Source organism: Aotus nancymaae, unplaced genomic scaffold, assembly GCF_030222135.1.
Source record: "Aotus nancymaae isolate 86718 unplaced genomic scaffold, 86718_ANA_hifiasm-v0.15.2.pri h1tg000015l_1, whole genome shotgun sequence".
NCBI classification, from domain to species: Eukaryota; Metazoa; Chordata; class Mammalia; order Primates; family Aotidae; genus Aotus; species Aotus nancymaae.
Window position 1 is genome coordinate 7,764,452 of NW_026988427.1, and position 21,098 is coordinate 7,785,549.

Genomic DNA, 21,098 nt, shown 5'->3' on the forward strand with positions numbered 1-21,098 from the left:
TCTTTCTGTTCCTGTTTTAAATAAATACTTCTGAACAACGTTGGAATTATTTTTAGAAGGCTCTAAACTTGAGTAAGAGTCAGGCACCCCTGAACTTTGCTGTGCCCCTGTCCTGCCTTGCAGGGGCTCATGTGAGATCACTAGGTAAAAAGGAGCCTGACCAGGACCCAGGCAGGTATGGGGGGACGGGGGACGGCTGGGGAACCTCAGCCACCAAGGGGGCTTGAGCCAGGTGCTGGGGCCTATGCCCCTGGCAGGGCGCAGCAGGCGTGGCACAAGCCCCAGTCCCTCGTTTAGTCTGAGTTTTAAGTCAGGATTAGTACAGCTGAATTTCTGCGGGGTGAAGGTGAGTCTGCTGAGACTCCACTATGGCAAAACGTCCTGCACGTGTTAAAAACTCAATCTGCACCAGCTTCTCCATCCGTCCACCGGAACAGCAGTTACTCTTCCCCCGGGATAGGCTCCAACAGCAGGCTGGGGATTGGGATGGCGCTGGTACCGAGCAGGGGGAGCTACGGCTTCTTCACGCCAGCAGCCTCCGGCACCATTAGCCGGCGTCTCAGATCCATCTGAAGGACGCTGGGAAACGCGGCGGCGGCCTGCGCGGGGGCGGGGCCTGGCCAAAGGCTGGGCTGCGAGGAGGTCCGAGTCCTGCTGCGGGGGCGGGGATGGGGGGCGGAGCCATGTCCAGAGGCGGGGTCAAACGGGACGGAGTTGGGCTGTGGGGGCGGAGGCAGGTCGGGAGGTGGGGCTCCGAGGGGACTGATGGCTGAGGGGGCGGAGCGTGGGGCAGAGGCGGAGCCCGGTCCAGAGGCGGGGCTTGGAGGGAACAGCACAGGGCTCAGGGCGAGGCGGTCCGGCTGCCGAGGGCGGTCCCTGAGGGGCGGGCGGGGCCCGACTGGCGCTCTGTGTGGCCGCGGCCATGAAGCCGCAGCCGCCCGGGTAGGCCCCGGGCGGCTCTAGCCCAGGGCGGCCCGCGGGGCGCTGGGCCTGGCTCCCGGCTCCGGTTTCCGGGCCGGCGGGTGGCCGCTCACCATGCCCGGCAAGCACCAGCACTTCCAGGAACCCGAGGTCGGCTGCTGCGGGAAATACTTCCTGTTTGGCTTCAACATTGTCTTCTGGGTGAGCGTGGGTTCGGCGCCTTGCCCTGTGCTGGGGGTGATGGGAGAGGGAGGTTCAGTCTTCTGAGGGGGCAGACCACTCCCTGCCCCAAGAGTTTGGAGCTCGGGACCATCCCCCACTTCTGCCACCCCCACGCCCACTTCCAGGACCACCCGAGATAGCTACAGAGAGGCCTGAATTTCTGGGGGCTGGTCCCAGCTACAGCGCGGGGTGGGGGTTGGAGTAGGAGGGTCTCCCTGAGTAATCCCGAGGCCCGGTGGAGAAAGGGAAGGTGTTTCCTTGAAGACCCCACGGGCGCGCTAGGTGCAGGTCGCCCCCTCTCGCCCAGCCTCCTTCCTACCCTGGGATATGGGATGCGTGCCAAGCCCCACCCCTGGTTTAGCCGGTGGGGAGGAGATTCTGGCGCGAAGGGAGCCGCCAGGCTTCCTCCCTGGCCTCCTTTCCCTTCCTGTAGTACCTGGGTCAGGTGCCTCACCTTAGGCTCCTGCAAAGTGAGGTGGGTCACAGCCCTCTCCCCACCCCAGTTCCTCACAAGGAGGCTGACCTGCCAGGAGAGGCAGGGAGGGCCAGTAGCGAGTCCTTGGTGGCTGGGAGGGGATCTCCTCTGTTGAGAGCCTGGGAGCTGGCCCTGGGAAACAGAATTCAACATTCCACAGCTGACAAGGCTCCTGGGCGGGGCTGCCCCTACCGGGGAAGGGAGCTGCTAATGTCCCTCCCAGGGTGGCATCTGTGCCCCTGGGCCATGCCAAGTCATTTTTCCCATCTCACCAAAGCTGTGGCCTCTGCAGTCTCTGCTCCTGAGGCCTTGGGTCAAGCTGCCAGGCCCTTTCACTTGTGTTCAGCAGGACTCAGTAGCACTGTCCTCCACCCATGTGCCACTGAGCTCACTGGTGTGGTGGGTGCCCTTGCACTGCAGCGCTAGGCTCTTGAGGGTGTGGGCAGTGGGGTGTGGGTGGGAGCACTGGAAAGGAAGTCAGAAGGCCTGGCTGTAGCAGGCCTAGCTGTGATACCTTGGGCAAGTCACCTCTCCTCTCTGGGCCTCAGCTTTCCTGCCTGGAAGGTGAGGATAGAGAATCTGCCTGTGAAGCTGTTACAATGAAATAAATTTGTTGTATTCTCACAACTACCTTATTATTATCTACATTTTACAGATGGGGAAACTGAAGGAATAGACACAGAGAAGTTAAGTCACTTACCTAGGGTCACACAGTCAGAAAGTACAGAGCCAAGGTGGTGGCCCAGTGGGCAGAGGGTAGAGGTGAGGTAGAGCTGTGAGCAGAGGTAACCTCAAATACTGCGGGGGAGCAGGCGTGAGAGACCCGGGTTTGTGGGTGGGGCCTGGGCTGGGGCAGAGGGTAGGGTGTTACGTTAAGGTGGCATGGAGCAGCGAGGGCTTCAATGATGGGTCTGATCTGGCTTCTGTTCTGGAGACTGCTTGCCTGGCTGCTGTGTGGAGGGTAGGTGAGGGGCAGGGCCTGGAGGTTTGGAAGTGGAGGGCAGGGCTGGGACAAAGCTGGGCTGGTGAGAGAGGTGAGGAAGGCTGGCTGGAAAGCCAAGAGGCTGAATTGACTGGGCTGGGTCACTGGGGGCTGGAGAGAGGATTTCAGGTTTGGGTCAAGGTGGCCTAAGGGAGGCTGCCTATGAATCAGGCCCAGAGGTTTTCATGTGTAATGTCAGGTGGACCGTGGTATTGCTCTGCTTGGAACCTGCTTGTGGTTTCTTTTTCTTTTCTTTTCTTTTTTTTTGAGACAGTTTCATTCTTGTTGCCCAAGCTGGAGTGCAATGGTGCCATCTTGGCTCACCTCAACCTCCGCCTCCTGGGTTCAATTCATTCTCCTGCCTCAGCTTCCCAAGTAGCCGGGATTACAAGTGTGTCCCACCACACCTGGCTAATTTTTGTATTTTTAGTAGAGACGGGGTTTCACTGTGTTGGCCAGGCTGGTCTTGAACTCCCTACCTCAGGTGATCTGCCCACTTCAGCCTCCCAAACGGCTGGGATTACAGGCGTGAGCCTTCGTGCCCAGCCACCCTGCTGGTGGTTTCTTACTGCTCCTAGAATACTGTCCAGTCTCCTCCCCACAGCCTCCAGGGTCCTGTGGGTCTGGGCTGGCTGCACTAGACATGGTCCTTGCATTAGACATGGTGCTGTGTCAGGGCCTTTGCCTGTGCCCATCCCTCCTCCTAGAATAGCATTTTCCCTCTTGCTCTTTTTTTTTTTCTTTTTTTTTTTGAGACAGAGTCTCACTCTGTCACCAGATGCCAGGCTGGAGTGCAGTGGCGCAATCTCAGCTCACTGCAACCTCCTTCCCCCAGGTTCAAGCAATTCTCCTGCCTCAGCCTCTCGAGTAGCTGGAACTACAGGTGTGTGCCACCATGCCCAGCTAATTTTTTGTATTTTTTAGTAGAGACAGGGTTTCGCCCTGTTGGCCTGGATGGTCTCGATCTCTTGACCTCGTGATCCACCCGCCTCGGCTTCCCAAAGTGCTGGGATTACAGGCGTGAACCACCATGCCCGGCCCCCTCTTGCTCTTTTTATCATTAAAACCTCAGCTGAACGCCTCCACCCTCCCTCCTGCCCTCTCTAAAGCTCGCCTCCAACCCCCAGCATCCCCCATCTCATCACCCCGATCGATATTTGCGAAGGGGGTCTGTTTGGATCTAAAGTTTCTTTGTCGTCTTGCTCACTGTCTGTCTCCCCTGCTGGAGTGTAAGGTCCATGAGTCCATCCTATTCACCAACGAATTCCCGGCACAAGGATCAGTGCTAGTGGGTTGTGGAGGTGTTTGCTGCAGGCGGATGGATGTAGGGGTGTGGAAGCAGCATGAGGTCTGGGTGGAGATCGGGAGATGCCAGTGTCCAGATGGGATGGATGAAGAGTGTGAGGAGGACGAAGGGCAGAAGGCTGAGGCTGAAGGCCTTGAGACCAGCCGCAGGTGTGGGGCAGGTGAAGGCAGAGCGTCCTGGGAAGGAGCTCAGGGAGGAATGGGGTTGAGTTAACTGAGGTGGGGTTCAGGAAGGAGAAGGTGGCACTCAGTCCCATCTGAAGGCCAAGGACAGGTCAAGTGGGATGAGGCAGGAGAAGAGATGTTTGGTTTTACAGCAGACCCAATAGGCAGGAGAGAAAGGAAGATGTTTTCAGAGAAAGAATAGAGCAGTGCGGGGAGCCCAAGGTCAGGGAAGGGAAGGTGATAAAGGCCTTGGCCGTGGCTATGTGCTGAGGGGAAGGAGCCTGCAGAGAAGCAGGTGCATGGGGAGGTCTTAGGAGGTGGGGTCATGGCTCTGGGTTTGGGTATGACCGGCTTCCCCCATCCGAAACTGCACACCTAGGGGCCTGCCCAGGGTCAGGCATGAGGGTAACTGGCCTTGACGCCAGGGCTCTTCCCAGTAGGGAATTGAGGCAGGATGGTGGGAAAGCTGAGGGCAGAGGAGGGGCACTTGGACTGTCCCAGTGGGCAGTCTAGCTGGTGTTCTGAAGGCCCAGGCAGAGCTGTGGCCACGAGTTTTCTAGGGCAAAGCCACTGGCACAGGCCAGGATCCTCTAGCTGCATCCTGCTAGGGATCATTGAGATTCCTCCTCATTCAGGGGTGTTTGGTTGTGAGCCATGTAAACTGACTCTGGTAGGTAGAGGTTAAGTCGGTAGGATGGGGCTGGGGAGGAGTGTCGAGGGTGGGGCAGCAGTCATGGGGCTTTAGGGCAGCAGGAGGGCTGGACTTGGCAGGGTGCAGAAAGGAGGCTAGGAGCCCGGAAACCCAGCACCAGCTTCGGTCAGGAGTAAAGGCTCAGCGTGCTGCTGCCACCACTACTGCCACCACCACTGCTGCTATTGCTTCTTGGCAGGAGTGTCTTGGCCACTGTCTGCTACAGCCTGGAGTTTCAGGAAGGGGCCCCTGATGTCCATCCCAAGGCTAGGGGATGGTTCAGTCCTCCAGGCTGTGTCCTGTGGAGAAGAAGCACTGGGATGTGTTATTGGGAAGATGGAAAGAACCTCGCATCTGGTTCACAGCCCCTGTGCCTCTTTCTCTCTCCACTGGCTTCCCAAAGGCCCTGGACAGTGGGAAAGGATGAGGGGGAGGGTCCTGGGGCTGCTCCCGCCCTGAGCTCTTTGCTGCTGCCCTTGCAGGTGCTGGGAGCCCTGTTCCTGGCTATCGGCCTCTGGGCCTGGGGTGAGAAGGTAAGGCAGTGGGCAGGCATGGGGCTGGCATGGGGCAAGGTGGCGGGAAGGTCAGCTCCCCACACCTGCCTCTGCTCCCCGGCACAGGGCGTTCTCTCCAACATCTCAGCGCTGACAGATCTGGGAGGCCTTGACCCCGTGTGGCTGTTTGTGGTAGTTGGAGGCGTCATGTCGGTGCTGGGCTTTGCTGGCTGCATCGGAGCCCTCCGGGAGAACACCTTCCTGCTCAAGTTTGTGAGTGCTGCCCCCGAGATCCCCTGGGAACTCCAATCTCCTCTCATCCATTCTTGCAATACAGTTAGAGCTTAATGATGGGTAGCTTTATTATTATGCTATGGTCGTCATCATTAGATTCATGTTATCTGTATTTACTAGGATCCTTTTTGTGGTATCCTAAGTGACTGAGACCTGGTGGCCCAAGCATAAAATATTTGTTGACTCAAATAAGAAAAGCCCAGGGGTGTGCTGGCTGCTGGTGCATTTTGGTCCAGGGGCTGCCATGGTGTCACTTGGCCTGGTTTCTGTCTGGTTCTTAGGTCTCCCCACCCCCGTTTTGGCTCCATTCCCAGGTGGCGGGAGGCTCAGGAACAGAGCTGGCTTCCCCATGCCCTCCCAGGAACTCCTGCTAGAGGCTGAGAGCTCTCTTCCCAACTGTTTTTCTGAAGTGCTTTAATTGCATTTCCTTGGCTCTGATTGGCTGCCTCTGGACCAATCCCCGGAGGCTGAGGGAGGCAGTACTCTGATTGGTGGGCTTTGGGCACTTGCCAGTCTTGTATCTTGGACTGGGGGGGATTGGGGGGAGGGGGGCGAGGAGGTGGCTCCATCCAAACCTTGGAAACTAAAGGTTTGCATGGAGGATGGTTTTTCAGAGAGCGCAGGGTGTGAATACCAGACAAAGGGGAATGGATGCACGGGTAAGAACAGATGCCTTTTACCATCATATAACACTACTAAAATAATGGAAGGTGGGAACTCTTGGCACCTCTGGGTCTTGGTGGAAGTAGGGGTAGAGCTCCTCCCTGTGGCACACACAAGCCCTGGGAGGTCACAAGAGCCCTGTGTCTCCAACCCCTACTGTCTGCATGCCCCCAACCCCAGTTCTCCATGTTCCTCGGCCTCATCTTCTTCCTGGAGCTGGCAACAGGGATCCTGGCCTTTGTCTTCAAGGACTGGATTCGAGACCAGCTCAACCTCTTCATCAACAACAACGTCAAGGCCTACCGGGACGACATTGACCTCCAGAACCTCATTGACTTTGCTCAGGAATACGTGAGTCCAGTGTCCACGCTGGGCCACCTGTAGGAGGCGCCTTCCTGGCAGATGAATGATGGGAGCAAATTCCCTGTGATGGGACCATCTCCTTACCCACCTGGGCTAGCGGGCCCCAGGAAAGAGACCCAGGAGTGTTCTCGTCCAAGGAGAGCCAACCCCTGGTGATCCTTATGGGTCCCCATTTGCCTAGTACCATAGGGACACAGCCTTGGGAAACAGAGGCCATGGGCTCCACACTGGCAGCTCCCAGGTCAGGGCCTACGACACATGGGAGAACAGAGGAAATGTGACATAAAAATATAGATTTCTACTTCCACTAAACCCTGGACCCACAGTATTGGCTGGGGCTATGTCGCTGCCACACTTTTACTGGTACAGAGGCTCTCTGTTTGCCACTGTTCCCAACGCTCTGCATTTTATTATATCTGTCAGCCCTTATCTCTCATTTATATTGTTTGGCCTCTGTACATATTAGAGTTTAGACCGCTGACGGAAACTCTGCCCTCAAGCTTGCAAACTTAACCCCAGTGCAGAGCAGCCAGAGAAGAGTTCACAAAACCCTAGCTGCCTCCCACCTGCACCATCTCGCCCACTCACCCCCAGTCACAAACACACAGTCACACACTGTCACCCACAGTCACACCCACACCCAGTCACACACAGGCACACTTGATCACACTTACACCTACACCTGGTTCCACAGTCACACATGAGTCACACACAATCACACCCACACATGGCCACAGGCCCTTGGCACCATTCACCACCAACAGTCAGCTCTGGGATCCAGAGATGAAGCAGAGCTGGTGCCTGCTTCAAGCAGCTCTCAACCCAGGGCAGAGGCAGACACAGCTAGGCAGTTGTGATGCGGTCCATTCATTCATTCAGCATAGGATTGTTAAGGGCCTACCATTGCCAGACCCTGAGCCAGGCCCTGGGGATCCGGCGGGGAAAAAGGCTGGGACCCTGCCGTTGCAGGGATAGCAGTCAGGAAGAGACAGATGGTGAACAAGCAGAACAAACAAATGTGTGCATGTACACATGTGTGTGTACAAAATTGTACATTGTGATAAGAGTCAAAATGAAGGGTGGACAATGGGACGGTCTCTGGGTGGAGAGCTTGAAGCCTCCCAAAGGAGGAGAAGGCAGAAAGGGGAGAGTGTTCTCTAGCAGGAGCAGCTGGTGCTGAGCAGGTGCCAGGAGGCAGGTGGAGGCTGAGCCCTGCCCTGGGACCAGCACATGCAGGGCACGTGACAGGCCTGGCTCCCCAGCTCTCTGGCTTGGCCACGGGGCCTGCCTGTGTCTGCCGCCAAGCCTGAGCTCCCCCAGCCCCTGTGCTGCTCTGGTCAGTGAAGGCTGTCCACACCCGTGTGCCCCACAAGACCATGGTTCATGGCAGATCCCAACCTCGCCAGTGCCCCTGCTTAGGGGACATCATAGGGTGTTCTGGGTGGGGGTGATGGGGTGTGTGATGATGCGAGCCAGCATGGAGGAAATGGAGTAGCATGGCTCTGGGGGATGGCAGGGATGGGAGTGGGCAGGATTCCCCTCCTGTTCCTGCACTGAGAGAGGAGGGTTTTGTAGAGCCTCTGGAGCAAGTGTGAGAGGCCTGCTGCAGACATGTGTGGCTCAGCAGTCTCTGCCGCCACAGGGCTTGGCCTAGTGCCTGCCTCTCAGGTAGTTCGGAGGAAGCCATGGTCATTGAACCAGTATCCTTGTCCTACTTCCTCCCTTTTTCTAGCCTCTCTTGGGTCGGGGGGCAAGCTCAGGGTCCCCTCCCTTGTACCCCTCTGCCTCCACCAACCTGGAGGTGGGGCCCAGGCCTGTGGGGGTGGGGAGATTGCCACCCACCTGGCTGTCCCAGCCCCCTCCCAGACAGCCCTGTCTCCCTGCAGTCTGGGCGTATCCCCAGACAGGGTGAGGCTCTTGGGGTGGGCCTGGCTCACCTGGGGCTCTCCCCTGCTCCCACAGTGGTCTTGCTGCGGAGCCCGAGGCCCCAACGACTGGAACCTCAATATCTACTTCAACTGCACTGACTTGAACCCTAGCCGGGAACGCTGTGGGGTGCCCTTCTCCTGCTGCGTTAGGGACCCTGCGGTGAGTGGGGCTTGGGGAGGAGAGGTGAGGGGCGTTGCAGTGCACAGACTCTGGGGAAACCACCCACAGGGCCCCACTCTGCTCTGCCCTGTTGTGGGGGCATGGATGCTGGCGGAGCTCATTTCACGTGGGTGGCACAGGGGCCTATTGGGGCACGGCTGCTTTCCCTGTTCAGCAAGACCTGTCTTTTTGATCGTAGTGAGATGGAAATGGCAGGACCTTAGGGCACAGGGATGGGGACTTGCCTGGAGGTCTCCCTGCACCCTGTACATCCAGATAAACACAGCTGCAGCCAATGTCTGCTGCTGGCCAGCTTGAAGGTTGGCCAGGTGTCACTCTCAGTTACAGTTGTATGTGGTAAGAGTTGCGTGGGCCATTGCCAGCCACCACCCCACTGGGCCACCGTTGCAGAGTAGCAGGGAGTGGGGAGCTCTGTCCCTTTGTGGCATTCTTCAGGGCAGAAACCTCTCCCAGTGATGTTTCTCCAGTCACAGTTCATCTGGGATGGCAGAGGCCAGGTTTCTCCCCTTTCTTATAACACACCAGCAGGCAGGGTTCCCGAACAGGTCCAGGTTGGCGATTGCAGCCACGCATTCTGGCGTCTGGGAAAGAGGCACAGAGGGCCGGGTGCAGTGGCTCATGGGAGGATCATTTGAGTCCAAGAGTTTGAGACCAGCTGGGGCGGCACAGTGAGACCTCATGTCTAGAAAACAAAAAATTAGACAGACATGGTGACACATTCCTGTGGTCCCAGCTACTCGGGAGGCTGAGGTGAGAGGATCACTTGCACCCAGGAGGTCGAAGCTGTAGTGAGCTATGATCATGCCACTGCACTCCAGCCTGGGCAACAAAGTGAGACCCTGTCTCAAAAAGAAAAAAGAAAAAGGCACATGGGCCTCAGAGAGCCTCCTTTAAGACTGGTGGACACTGCAGAATCCACGGGCCCATCTGCTTACTCTGAAAAAGAAAAGCCACCACAGTGCCAGGTACCATGGACCCCATGGGATGTGTCCTCACCAAGTCACTAACTGGCCTGTCTCCCCTCAGGAAGATGTCCTCAACACCCAATGTGGCTACGACGTCCGGCTCAAACTGGTGAGAGGGTTAGGAACTGGGCTGGGGCAGGCGGGGGTACTGGGATGGGAATGGGACTGTCCATAGTTCCTCTGGAAGGCCTCAGGGATTCTTGGGGAGATAGTGCTGAGTCCCAGGAACCAGCCAGGCACCCAGGCAGCGGAGGGGAAGTAGACCCCTAGGCCCGGGCAGATGTGGGTTTGCTCAGTCCCGCTCTATGGAGCACCCTTGGGGTGCCCGGCTTGCCCTAGAGGCTGGAGATTTGGTGCTCATGAGACAGTCTGCTCTGGAGGAGAGGAGGGAGAAAGATAGTAAGCTCTTAGAGAAAGCAGTATGAACAACCATGTGACAGTTTCAGTTGACAGCTTGGAAGAAAATAAGGGAGGTGATAGGAGAGGAGCTGGGCGGGCAGGAGGGGGTGTGCATCCATGCTGAGACCCCATGAGAAGGAGCTGGCTTTGCAGAGGCCTGTGGCAGAGCACCAGGGAGCAGGTGCCATAGGTTTAGGCCCTGGGATGGGCGTGAGCTTGGCAGGCTGCGGAGGGAAGGGAGCTGGCCTGAAGGGCAGTCAGGCTGAGCCTGGTACTTGTGTGTCCCCAGGAGCTGGAGCAGCAGGGCTTCATCCACACCAAAGGCTGCGTGGGCCAGTTTGAGAAGTGGCTGCAGGACAACCTGATTGTCGTGGCGGGGGTCTTCGTGGGCATCGCCCTCCTCCAGGTACCCCTGTGGCCCCACATGCCTTCCCCTTGGTGGGGCTGCCCTAGCTTTTCCCTCACCCATCCTCTGTCTTACAGATCTTTGGCATCTGCCTGGCCCAGAACCTCGTGAGTGACATCAAGGCAGTGAAAGCCAACTGGTGAGGCCGCCACAGGCCATGGCCACATGCCTGGCTTACCCAGCCTTGGGGGCCCCCCCGGACCTTCCTACCACACTCGTGATGGGCAAGGCTGCAGGAGGCGTTCCTGCTGGGACTGAGCCCTGAGGGTTCGCCTGAGCCGCTGTGCTGTCCACCCACGGAGAAAGCTGCTGTGCTTCTGCCTGGGCCACTTGTCCTGTGTGCGCATGCTCACACACATGCAGGCACACGTGTGCACAGGGAGCCACTGTCTCGGCTACATTGGGGGTAGTAGGATCTCCAGGGAACTAGGAAAGGGCGCAGCTCAAAGGGTGCAGGCCAGGCGGGGTGGGAGGCGCTGTGTGGAGGGGCCGCCCCTGTTTCCCGCCCCCCAGTGCTGGGACGTACTTTTCTGTGTGTGGCTGTATGGGATGTGTTCCCGGAGCCACTGCCTCAAGCAGCTTCAGAGTGTTCTCTATGAGCTGTGACTTTGAGCCTGCCAGGAACCCACCTCAGCTTCAGTGTTCCAGACTCTGAAATGGGGCCAAGAATTTTCTCTCTCTTGCTTGCCTCTCAGGAGCAAATGGAATGATGACTTTGAAAACCACTGGCTTACGCCCACCATTTCCGAGGTCCTGTCCACGGTGGGGCCTCAGCAGAACTCTCTGGTTGGGGCCCCTGGCCTGGCCCCACCCTGCCGACACGTTTTCTTTGGCCTGGGTGGTTTACATCCTTGAGCCAACCTTTAGAAATTGGTAGATTTCACATGAGTCCAGATCCACAGCTTCTTTTGAAGAATGACCATCTGACTACGCCGGCTCTTCAGTGGCAATACTACCTGGGACACTGCCTCCCCTGTCACCAGGGGCCCCAGCTGGTCCGTTCTACTCACCTAAGTGCCGCCTGACCCTGGTACACTCGGAGTTGGCCTCTCTTGCCTCTGCGGGGTTATTCCCTGCACCTCGAGGCCGCTGCGGGCCGACCTGGAATGCAACACAGGGGCTGAAGGAGCGGGAGGCTGGACCCCGCTCTGAAGAGGGTGCAGCCTGGGAGGGGCGGCCTTGCTGGGGACTCCGGTGGGAGTAGAGTGCCCAGGAGAGGGTCTGAGGGGTGGGATGGGGTCAGGACAACTTTGCAAAAGAAGTAACTGGAAGCCAAGGGACGGGGGAGCCTGTTTGGGGGGTCTGGATGGTTGACTCCTAGGAATCAAGTTCAGCATCTTCGCCGTGGCTGCAGAGCTCCCTGATGTGCACTAGAGGGCGCGCCGGCCCCACACTCCCTGGGTCTGGCTTCCTCCCGCAACCTCTCGCCAGTAGAGCCTGTGCCTGCCTACTAGCCCTTCCAGGTTCCGGGAGTTTGGGAACTTCTCAAGAGCCAGCTGGCTCAGGCTTGGGAAGGCTGACTGCTGCCCTCAGCTCCGCCTCATCAGCTATGCAAGGGGTATGTGTGGAGTTACCCTGCCGCCCACTCCCTGGGCTTGTCCGGAGATCTCAAACTTGGATGCCCCTGCAGCCACATAGATCATATAAGTGGATGAAACAGGCCCTGGAGTTGGGAGCCTGCTTCACTTTGACTTTCCCACTGTTGCTGGAGACAAAAACATCATGATGAGAGAAAGTTCGCACAATCTAGTGGATAACTGCCACTTGAGAGCAATAGAGTGTGGTGTGTCCCCATCTGACGGTGGCTGCTGCCATGTTCAGGTGTAGCTACATGCTCTGATTGCTCTGATGTGGGAATGCAGGCCTAACGCCAGAAATCTGGAGAAGCCAGAAATACAGATTTGTATGTGAGGTGTCCTGATTTTTAAATTGTTGGCAGAAACTAAATTAATTCAGAAATTAAATCTGCAGGCCAAACAAGGTACAGGGCCCAGCTTTGGCCCCATGCCCCGTAGTCCATCTAGGACAGTCAACACTGGGGCCCTGGCTGCTCTGCCATTCAGGGATGTTGGGCACTACTGCCTGGTGGCCGGGGTATGGGCTGTGCGCCCAGCATTGTGGTTCCTTGGCCCCGCCGGACAGTGTCCTGGGCCCCTGACAGGCGCCGGCCGTGAGTGGTTTATACATGTTACAATAAATGCAGCTCACAGTGTCGTGCACGTGTCTTGCATTTTCACTTCCATTTTATCCCTCAAACCACGCAACACCCTGTGCAGTGGACTTTCTTTTCCTGTTGAGGAAGTGGACTCAGAGCAGGGAGAGAGATTGCCCAGAGCACAGAGCTGGGTGGGGCACACCATGCTGACCCCTCTTGCTGGAGTTTTGCACCGTACCTGTCCTGTGTATCTGATATATGTGGGGAAACCTCGGTACTCAAAATATCAACCAATAAGGGTGGTTCATCCATCCCTCGAGTGTGAGTTGAACGTCAACTCGGGCGGAGACACAGAGGCAAAGGGCAGGGCCCTGCCCATGTGCTGCACGCTTGTGGAGGAGCCATGGAAAGCAAGCTGGCCAGCATTTTTGTTAGCGATAGATGCTATAAAGAAAGCAGGAGTGACTGCAGGGGACCTGGGAGAAGGGAAGGGGAGGGGCACCTTCTCTGGGCTGCTCTGGGGGAATGATGTTCTAGGTTTTGGTACCAGCTTCTGTAGAGGCCCTGAAGCCAGGGTGGGCTCTGTGTGAGGGAGCCTGGGGTGGCTGGAGAGGTGGGAGTCGGGAGGGGCAGAGGGCATGAGCACAGAGAGGTGGTGTAACCAAGATATGTTTGGAAACAAGATTGAAGAGATGGGATGGGAGTGATTAGTAGGAGTGGTTGTGGCCCTGGCTGGGGACCTGGATATCCATTCTTCCATCCATCCACCCACATTAACCATCTATTCATCCATCCACTCACCCACACACATTCACTCATCCATCTGTCTACCCACCCACCTATCCATCCACATGTTCACTCATCCATCCATCCATCATCCACTCACCCACCCACCACCCACCTACCCATTCATCCACATGTTCATCCATCCACCCACTTACCCACCCACCCACCTACCCATTCATTCATATTCACTCATCCATCCACTCACCACCCATCTGCCCATTTTTCCACATGTTAACTCATCTATCCATCCACTCACTCATCCATCCACTTACCCACCCACTCACCTACCCATTCATCCACACATTCATTCACCCACCCACCCACCTACTCATTCATCCACACATTCATCATCCATCCATCCATCCATTCACTTACCCACCTACTCACCCATTCATTCCCATATTCACTCATCCATCTACTCTCCATTCATCCATCCATCCACTCACCCACCCTCCCACCTGCGCATGCATCCACACGTTTACTTATGTATCCATCCACGCTTCCATCCATCCATCCACTCACCTACCCACCTACCCATTCATCTACCCATTCACTCATCTGTCCATCCACTCACCCTTTATCCATCCATTCACCCATCCACCCACCCATCCCTCCATCCATCCATCCATCTTCATCCTACATCCACTCACTCACCTATCCCCTGCCATTCACTCAGGTAGGCCCTAGCTAGAGGCTAGGGCTCAGACCTGCCCCTGCCTTCCCGGAGCCCAGTCTTTTGTTGGAGGCGGACAAGGAACACTTGCTAATGTGCAATGTATACCTGGTGACAAGGACGTGATGATCACTGCTAAGTGGAGTCTTAGGCTGGCTATGGACACATTTCCTGTCCCCACAGTAGAACTTGGAGCAGTTCTCTGCACCAAAGCGCTCTTACCCACAGATGATGCAGCTTCTCCACTTATGCAAAAAACACAAGGGAGCTTGCAAGGCTGCTCATCCCTCTAGGAGGGTCCCTGGGCCATGGGACCAAGGTCACCTCACACTCTCTGTTAGGATGGGATGTACACTGGTAGAGACAGGTGCACACTGTCTGGCAGCCTGGGAGTCCCCAGGACCCCTGGGCCTGCCTGTCTAACCACAGGAGAGGCTGCCAGCAGCTCCCCAGTCAGCTTGATGGGAGGACATCCTGTGACACCAAGATACTCTACAGAGAGAGCTGGGGGACGGAGAGCACCCAGGCTAACGAGCTCCTTTATCTCTGGGTGAGGTGGTCAGATGGACTGGAGAGGCCAGGCAGGGGCTCCCTCTGGGGAGGCTAAGGCCACAGGTGTCTTGGTGGTAGCCACTCCCAGTAACCACCAGAGGGCACCAAAGTGCCGCCCACGCAGCACAGCGGGCTCAGCCCGCACAGGCAGGAAGGGGCTCTGTGTAGGGTCATTGGGGGCGACCCCTAGAGCCAAGCAAGCCCTTGCGATCGTTCCAGAGACCCAGGGGCCCACCCCGCTGGTGCCAAATCCAGGTCTTACTGCCCTCTGCCCTGTCTTCTCCAGGGAGTGAAGCAAATGACGCTGCCTGCTCAAGGTGCCTCTCTCAGTGCTGGGGGTGGGGGGCGAGCCCACCTGCTGGGGTGGGCGGGTGGTGGTGTCCACCAGACAGAGCTGGAGAAGGGGGTGAGCGTCACTCTCTCTAGGAGGATGAAACAACGTACTTCCCAACCTACACCTCCATTCGCTCTTTCACCAGAGCAACGGAGCATCCCACAGCTGCCAGGCACTGCCGCAGACACTTACGTGAGAGACAAAACTAAGGCCCCACCTCGTGGAACTCAGCCCAGACCAGGGACCAGCCGGCTTTGTCTACCAAAGGCCAAATATAATGGCAAAAACCGCAGCTACTTTTGCACCAACCTAATTAAATCCACTAGGCTATGAGGCCATGCACCCCTTGACTCTGCCTTCATGTTGGAAAGCAGCTCCGGGTGGGGCGTAAGCAGTCAGGTGTGTGGGGTGTCCCTATCACATTCTACTTGTGGACACTGACGGTGAGCCTTGTGTGATGTTCATGGGTCATGAATATCATCCTTCTTTTGATTTTCAACTATTAAACAACAGAAAACCATTTTTAGTTCTTAACCTTTATAAACATAGCTAGCGGGTGGGATCCACCTTGTGGCTGGAGTTTGCAGACCGGGGTCCCGGAAGGAAGGGAGGGGAGCGTGCACAGCGAACATCATCGCGCGAGCCGGCCCTGCTGCGAGGGAGGACACAGCAGAGCAAGCAGGGCTGAGGCAGGGCAGGCCTGGCACTAAATGGGGCGGTCAGAGTGGGCCTCACTGTGAAAGCCAGATGGAGCAAAGACCTTTCATTTTAATTGTAACAAATTTTTGACAGCACAAGGAAAATAGGAACCCATTGTACTTAGAAAATTGCCTGGGCACTGTGGCTCACCCTGGTAATCCCAGCACTTTGGGAGGCTGCAGTGGGTGGATCACTTGAGGTCAGGAATTCGAGACAGTTTACTGTGGCCTTGACTTCCTGGTCTCAAGTGATCCTCCTGCCTTACTCCCAAGTAGCTGGGACTACAGGCACACGCCATCACATCCGACTAATTTTTTTTTTTTTTTTTTTTGAGACAGTGTCTCACTCCTGTTGCCTAGGCTGGAGTGCATTGGCACAATCTCAGCTCACTGCAACCTCCGCCTTCCAGGTTCAAGTGATTCTCATGCCTCAGCCTCCTGAGTAGCTGAGATTACAGGTGTGCGCCACCATGGCTGGCTAACTTTTGTGTTTTTAGTAGAGATGGGGTTTCACCATGTTGTGCAGGCTGGTCTCAAACTGCTAACCTCGGGTGATCTGCCTTCCTTGGCCTCCCAAAATGCTGGGATTTCAGGTGTGAACCACTGTGCCCTGCCTTATACCCAGGTAATTTTTTTTTTTTTTTTTGAGACAGTTTGCAGTGCAGTGGTGTAATCTCCGCTCACTGCAAACTCCACCCTCTGGGTTCAAGCAATTCTCTTGCCTCAGCCTCTCAAATAGCTGGGATTACAGGCATGCGCCACCATGCCTGGCTAATTTTTGCATTTTTAGTAGAGATGAGGTTTCACCATGTTGGTCAGGCTGATCTCTAACTCCTGACCTCGCGATCCATCCACCTCAGCCTCCCAAAGTGCTGGGATTACAGGCACAAGCCACTGCACCTGGCCACACCCAGCCAATTTTTGAAACATTTTGTTGACTGGGCGTGGTGGCTCATGCCTGTAATCCTAACACTTTGGGAGGCTGAGGCAAGGGAATTGACCTCACCTGAGGTCAGGAGTTCAAAACCAGCCTGGCCAACATGGTGAAACCCCATCTCTACTAAAAATACAAAAATTAGCAAGGCTCGGTGGCTTATACCTGGAATCCCAGCACTCTGGGAGGCCGAGGTGGGAGGATTGCCTGAGGTCAAAAGTTTGAGACCAGTCTGGCCAACATGGTGAAACCCCATCACTACTAAAACTACAAAAAAATTAGCCGGGCGTGTCGGCATGCACCTGTAATTCCAGCTACTCGGGAGGCTGAGGCAGGAGAATTGCTTGAACCAGGGAGGTGGAGGTTGCAGTAAGCCGAGATGGCACCGCTGCACTCCAGCCTGGGTGACAGAGCAAGACTTCATCTCAGAAGAAAAAATACAAAAATTAGCTGGATGTGGTGGCACATGCCTGTAATCCCAGCTATTCGGGAGGCTGAGGAAGGAGAATCACTTGAACCCAGGAGGCAGAGGTTACAGTGAGTTGAGATTGTGCCACTGCCCTCCAGCCTGCACAATGGGATCGAGACTCCATTGCAAAAGAAAAAAAACAGAAAAAAACATTTTGTAGGCCAGGTGTGGTGGCTCATGCCTGTAATCCCAGCACTTTGAGAGGCCGAGGTGGCAGATCACTTGAGGTCGGGAGTTTGAGATTGGCCTGACCAACATGGAGAAACCGCATCTCTACTAAAAATATAAAATTAGCTGGGCATGGTGGCGCATGCCTATAATCCCAGCTACTCAGGAGGCTGAGGCAGGAGAATCGCTTGAATCTGGGAAGCGGAGGTTGTGGTGAGCCGAGATTGCACCATTGCACTTCAGCCCAGGCAACAAGAGCAAAACTCAGTCTCAAAAAAAAAAAATTCGTAGTCAGGGTCTCACTATTTTGCCTAGGCTGGCCTTGAACTGTAGGCCTCAAGCCATTCTTTCAGCTCAGCCTCCCAAAGTGTTGAGATTACAAGCATGAGCCACCGTGCCTGGCCTCAAAGACTTTCAAATTTATGTTTAAAGAAGAAATTGACAGAGTCATGGGTTTTATTATACATTCATATAGACAGAGAAAAGGGAACTGCCATTTTTTATCCTCTGGGTTTATATATACATACATACATACATATAAATCTATATATGAAATATATAGTTTTTTTAAACTTTAAAAAAAATTTTATTTATTCATTTTTTTGGGGAATGTAGTCTCACTCTGTCTCCCAGGCTGGAGTGCCATGGCACGATCTGAACTCAGTGCAATCTCCACCTCCTGGGTTCAAGTGATTATCCTGTCTCGGCTTCCTGAGTAGCTGAGACTATAGGCACATGCCACCACACCCGGCTAATTTTTTGTGTTTTTAGTAGAGACAGGGTTTTACTATGATGGTCAGGCTGGTCTCGAACTCCTGACCTCGTAATCCGCCTGTGTCTGCCTCCCAAAGTGCTGGGATTATAGGCGTGAGCCACCTCGCCTGGCCCATATATATAAATACAAGTGTTTATATCTACAGAGTTATCACTTGCTTTTTTAATTGCTACTCTAATATTTTAATATCAATACCATGACAACAATCATCAAGCACAACAACTAATTAGAATAACAGGCATTTCTGATTCTCCCGCCTCAGCCTCCCTCCTAGGTGGCTTTTGAGGTTAAAGGTTTTTTGTTTTTGGCGGTTTTTTTGGCAAGACCTAAAAATGTGGCAAGACCTAAAACATCTCTGATTTCTGAGTATCTTCAAAGACTCCCTCCTCTTTGTATAAATACTTCCACGGACAGTTGTTTTATTATTTAAAATAAACTTTATTGAGTATAGTTTACATACAGTAAGATGCACTCATTTTAAGTGTACAGGTTTTTTTGAGACAGGGTCTCACTTTAACTATACAGTCTGATGAGGCTTAGCAAATGGATATATCTGAGTACCCACTCCCACTATCAAGATAGAACTTTCTGCTGGGTACAGTGGCTCATGCCCAACTTTCAGAGGCTGAACAGGAAAATTTGCTTGAGGCCAGGAGTTCCAGGAAAACCTGGCAACATAGGCGATACCTTGCTACAAAAATTTTTTAAAAATTAGCCAGACATGGTAACATGCACCTGTGGTCCCAGCTTCTCAAGAGGCTGATGCAGGAGGATCACTTGAGCCAGGAGTTGGAGGCAGCAGTGAGCTATAACCACAATACTGCACTCCAACCTGGGCAACAGAGCAAGACGCTGTCTAAATAAATAAATAAATAAATAAAATTAAGGGCAGGTGGGATGGCTCATACCTGTACTCCCAACACTTTGAGAAACCAAGGTGGAAGCATTGCTTAACCACAGGAGTTCCAGACCAGCCTGGGCAATATAGTGATATATCATATCTATAAAGAATATTTAAAATTTAGCCAAGCATGTTGGCAAAGGCCTGTAGACCCAGCTACCTTGGAGGCTGAGGTGGAAGGATCACTTAGGCCCAGGTCAGGAACGCTGTAGTGAGTTGAGGCAGCACAACTGCACTCCAGCCTGAGCAACAAAAGGAGATCCTGTCTCAAAACAAAAACAAAGGCTGGACACAGTGGCTCACGCCTGTAATCCCAGCACTTCGGGACGTCAAGGCCCATGGCTAATCTGACGTCAGAAGTTCGAGACTAGCCTGATATGAACACGGAGAAAACTCATGTCTACTAAAAACACAAAATTAGCTGGGCATGGTGGTGCATGCCTGTAATCCCAGTTATTCGGGAGGCTGAGGCAGGAGAATTGCTCGAACCCGGGAGGCGTAGGTTGCAGTGAGCCAAGATTGTGCCACTGCACCCCAGCCTGGGCAATAAAGCGAGACCCTGTCTCAAAGAAAAAAAAAAGGAACTTTTCCATTATTCTAGGGAGCTCCTCTGACCCCTCCCAGTCAATCTGCCTTCCACCCCTAACCCAGGCAACCATTGATCTGCTCTGTGTCACTATGGATTGGATTTCGTGTTTCCAGAATTTCACATCGATAGAATTATAGGGGATGCTCTTTCATAGCTGGTTTCTTCCACACAGCATGTTTTTGAAATTCATCCATTTCCTGCATGTTTCAGTATCTCGTTCCCAAGGACACTTTTTAGTAACAGAATACAGAACAAGTTTCATGAGTACGTCAATCACACACTTTATTCAGATAAGAGTCTTGGAACCAATTTTATAACATGGAATGGTGGAATGGTATCTACCACTTTGCAGCCGCTGAAAAGAAGAAACACATCCTCTTTTCTTTCTTTTGAGACAAAGTTTCGCTCTTGTCGCCCAGGCTGGAGTGCAGTGGTGCAATCTCCACTCACTGCAACCTCCACCTCCCAAGTTCAAGCGCTTCTCCTGCCTCAGCCTCCTGAGTAGCTGAGATTATAGGCATGTACCACCACACCCAGCTAATTTTGTATTTTTAGTAGAGATGGGGTTCTACCGTGTTGGCCAGGCTGTTCTAGAACTCCTGATCTCAGGTGATCCACCCGCTTTGGCCTCCCAAAGTAATGAGATTACAGGTATGAGCCACTGCGCCTGGCCTCTCTTTCTTGTCTCCCTGAAATTCCCTTTCTCCCACAACATTCTCAAGCTTAATATCAGTTTTCCATAAGCTGCAAAAAAAAAAAAAAAAAAAAAAAAAAAAATCAGGCCAAGGAGCTCAAAACCTAACATATGAAAAGGGAAAAGGCAGAAGGGAATTTTAAACAGGACACATGAGAGGCACATAATGTGTTTCTTGGTTCCACCTGATGTAAATTCCTATCTGTAGCCTGGGCAGCATAGCAAGATCCCATCTCTACAAAAAATACAAAAACTAGCCAGGTGTGCTGGTGCACACCTGTGGTCTCAACTACTTAAAAGGCTGAGGCACAAAAATTTGAGCCCAGATTGAGGCTGCAGTGAGCCAAGGTCACACCACTGTACTCCAGCCTGGGTGACAGAATGAGACCCTATCTCTAAATAAATAAGTTAGTATATGTTCTACTCACCTTCTCACATCTCCCTGATTAATCTTTGAAATTTAGCATAATCTGAAATTACCACTGAGCAGGTGTGGTGCCTCACAACTGTAACCCCAGCACTTTGGGAGGACAAGGATGGAGGATCACTTGAGCCCAGGAGTTTGAGACAAGCCTGGGCAACAGAGTGGGGCCCCATCTCTACTAAAAATGTTGTTAAAATCAGCCGGGTGGCATGTGCCTGTAATCCCAGCTACCGGGGAGGCTGAGGTGGGAGGATTGTTTGACCCCAGGTGTTTGAGGCTGCAAAGAGTTATGATGGCACCACTGCACTCCAACCTGGGCACCAGAGTGAGACTCTGTCTCAAAAATAAAGAAAAAGAAAAAAGAAAGAAAGAAATTACTTTGTTTATTTCTCTGAATGCCCTCGGTCTGCAATTCTCTTGCCTCCGCCTCCCAAGTAGCTGGGACTACAGGCGAGCAGCACCATGCCTGGCTAATTTGTATTTTTAGTAGAG

The 21,098-nt window shown here is 54.1% G+C and overlaps 1 protein-coding gene across 1 annotated transcript; it reads left to right on the forward strand.

Annotated features, from left to right (window-relative positions):
* Positions 1-903: 903 nt before the first annotated feature.
* TSPAN17 (tetraspanin 17) lies at positions 904-12,668 on the forward strand. Its single transcript, XM_012466375.2, has 9 exons — positions 904-1,122; positions 5,244-5,294; positions 5,382-5,528; positions 6,393-6,563; positions 8,538-8,663; positions 9,711-9,758; positions 10,338-10,454; positions 10,532-10,593; positions 11,150-12,668. Exons 1-9 carry the CDS (start codon positions 1,036-1,038, stop codon positions 11,307-11,309), a joined length of 969 nt encoding a protein of 322 aa, XP_012321798.1. The 5' UTR covers positions 904-1,035; the 3' UTR covers positions 11,310-12,668.
* The last annotated feature ends 8,430 nt before the right edge of the window (positions 12,669-21,098 follow it).

Excerpts from the sequence above, each read along its gene's own strand:
- TSPAN17 (XM_012466375.2), top strand. The coding sequence starts at position 1,036 with ATGCCCGGCAAGCACCAGCACTTCCAGGAACCCGAGGTCGGCTGCTGC. Across the intron at positions 8,664-9,710 it reads GCTGCGTTAGGGACCCTGCG|GAAGATGTCCTCAACACCCA; the intron begins GTGAGTGGGGCT and ends GTCTCCCCTCAG. Across the intron at positions 10,594-11,149 it reads AAGGCAGTGAAAGCCAACTG|GAGCAAATGGAATGATGACT; the intron begins GTGAGGCCGCCA and ends CTTGCCTCTCAG.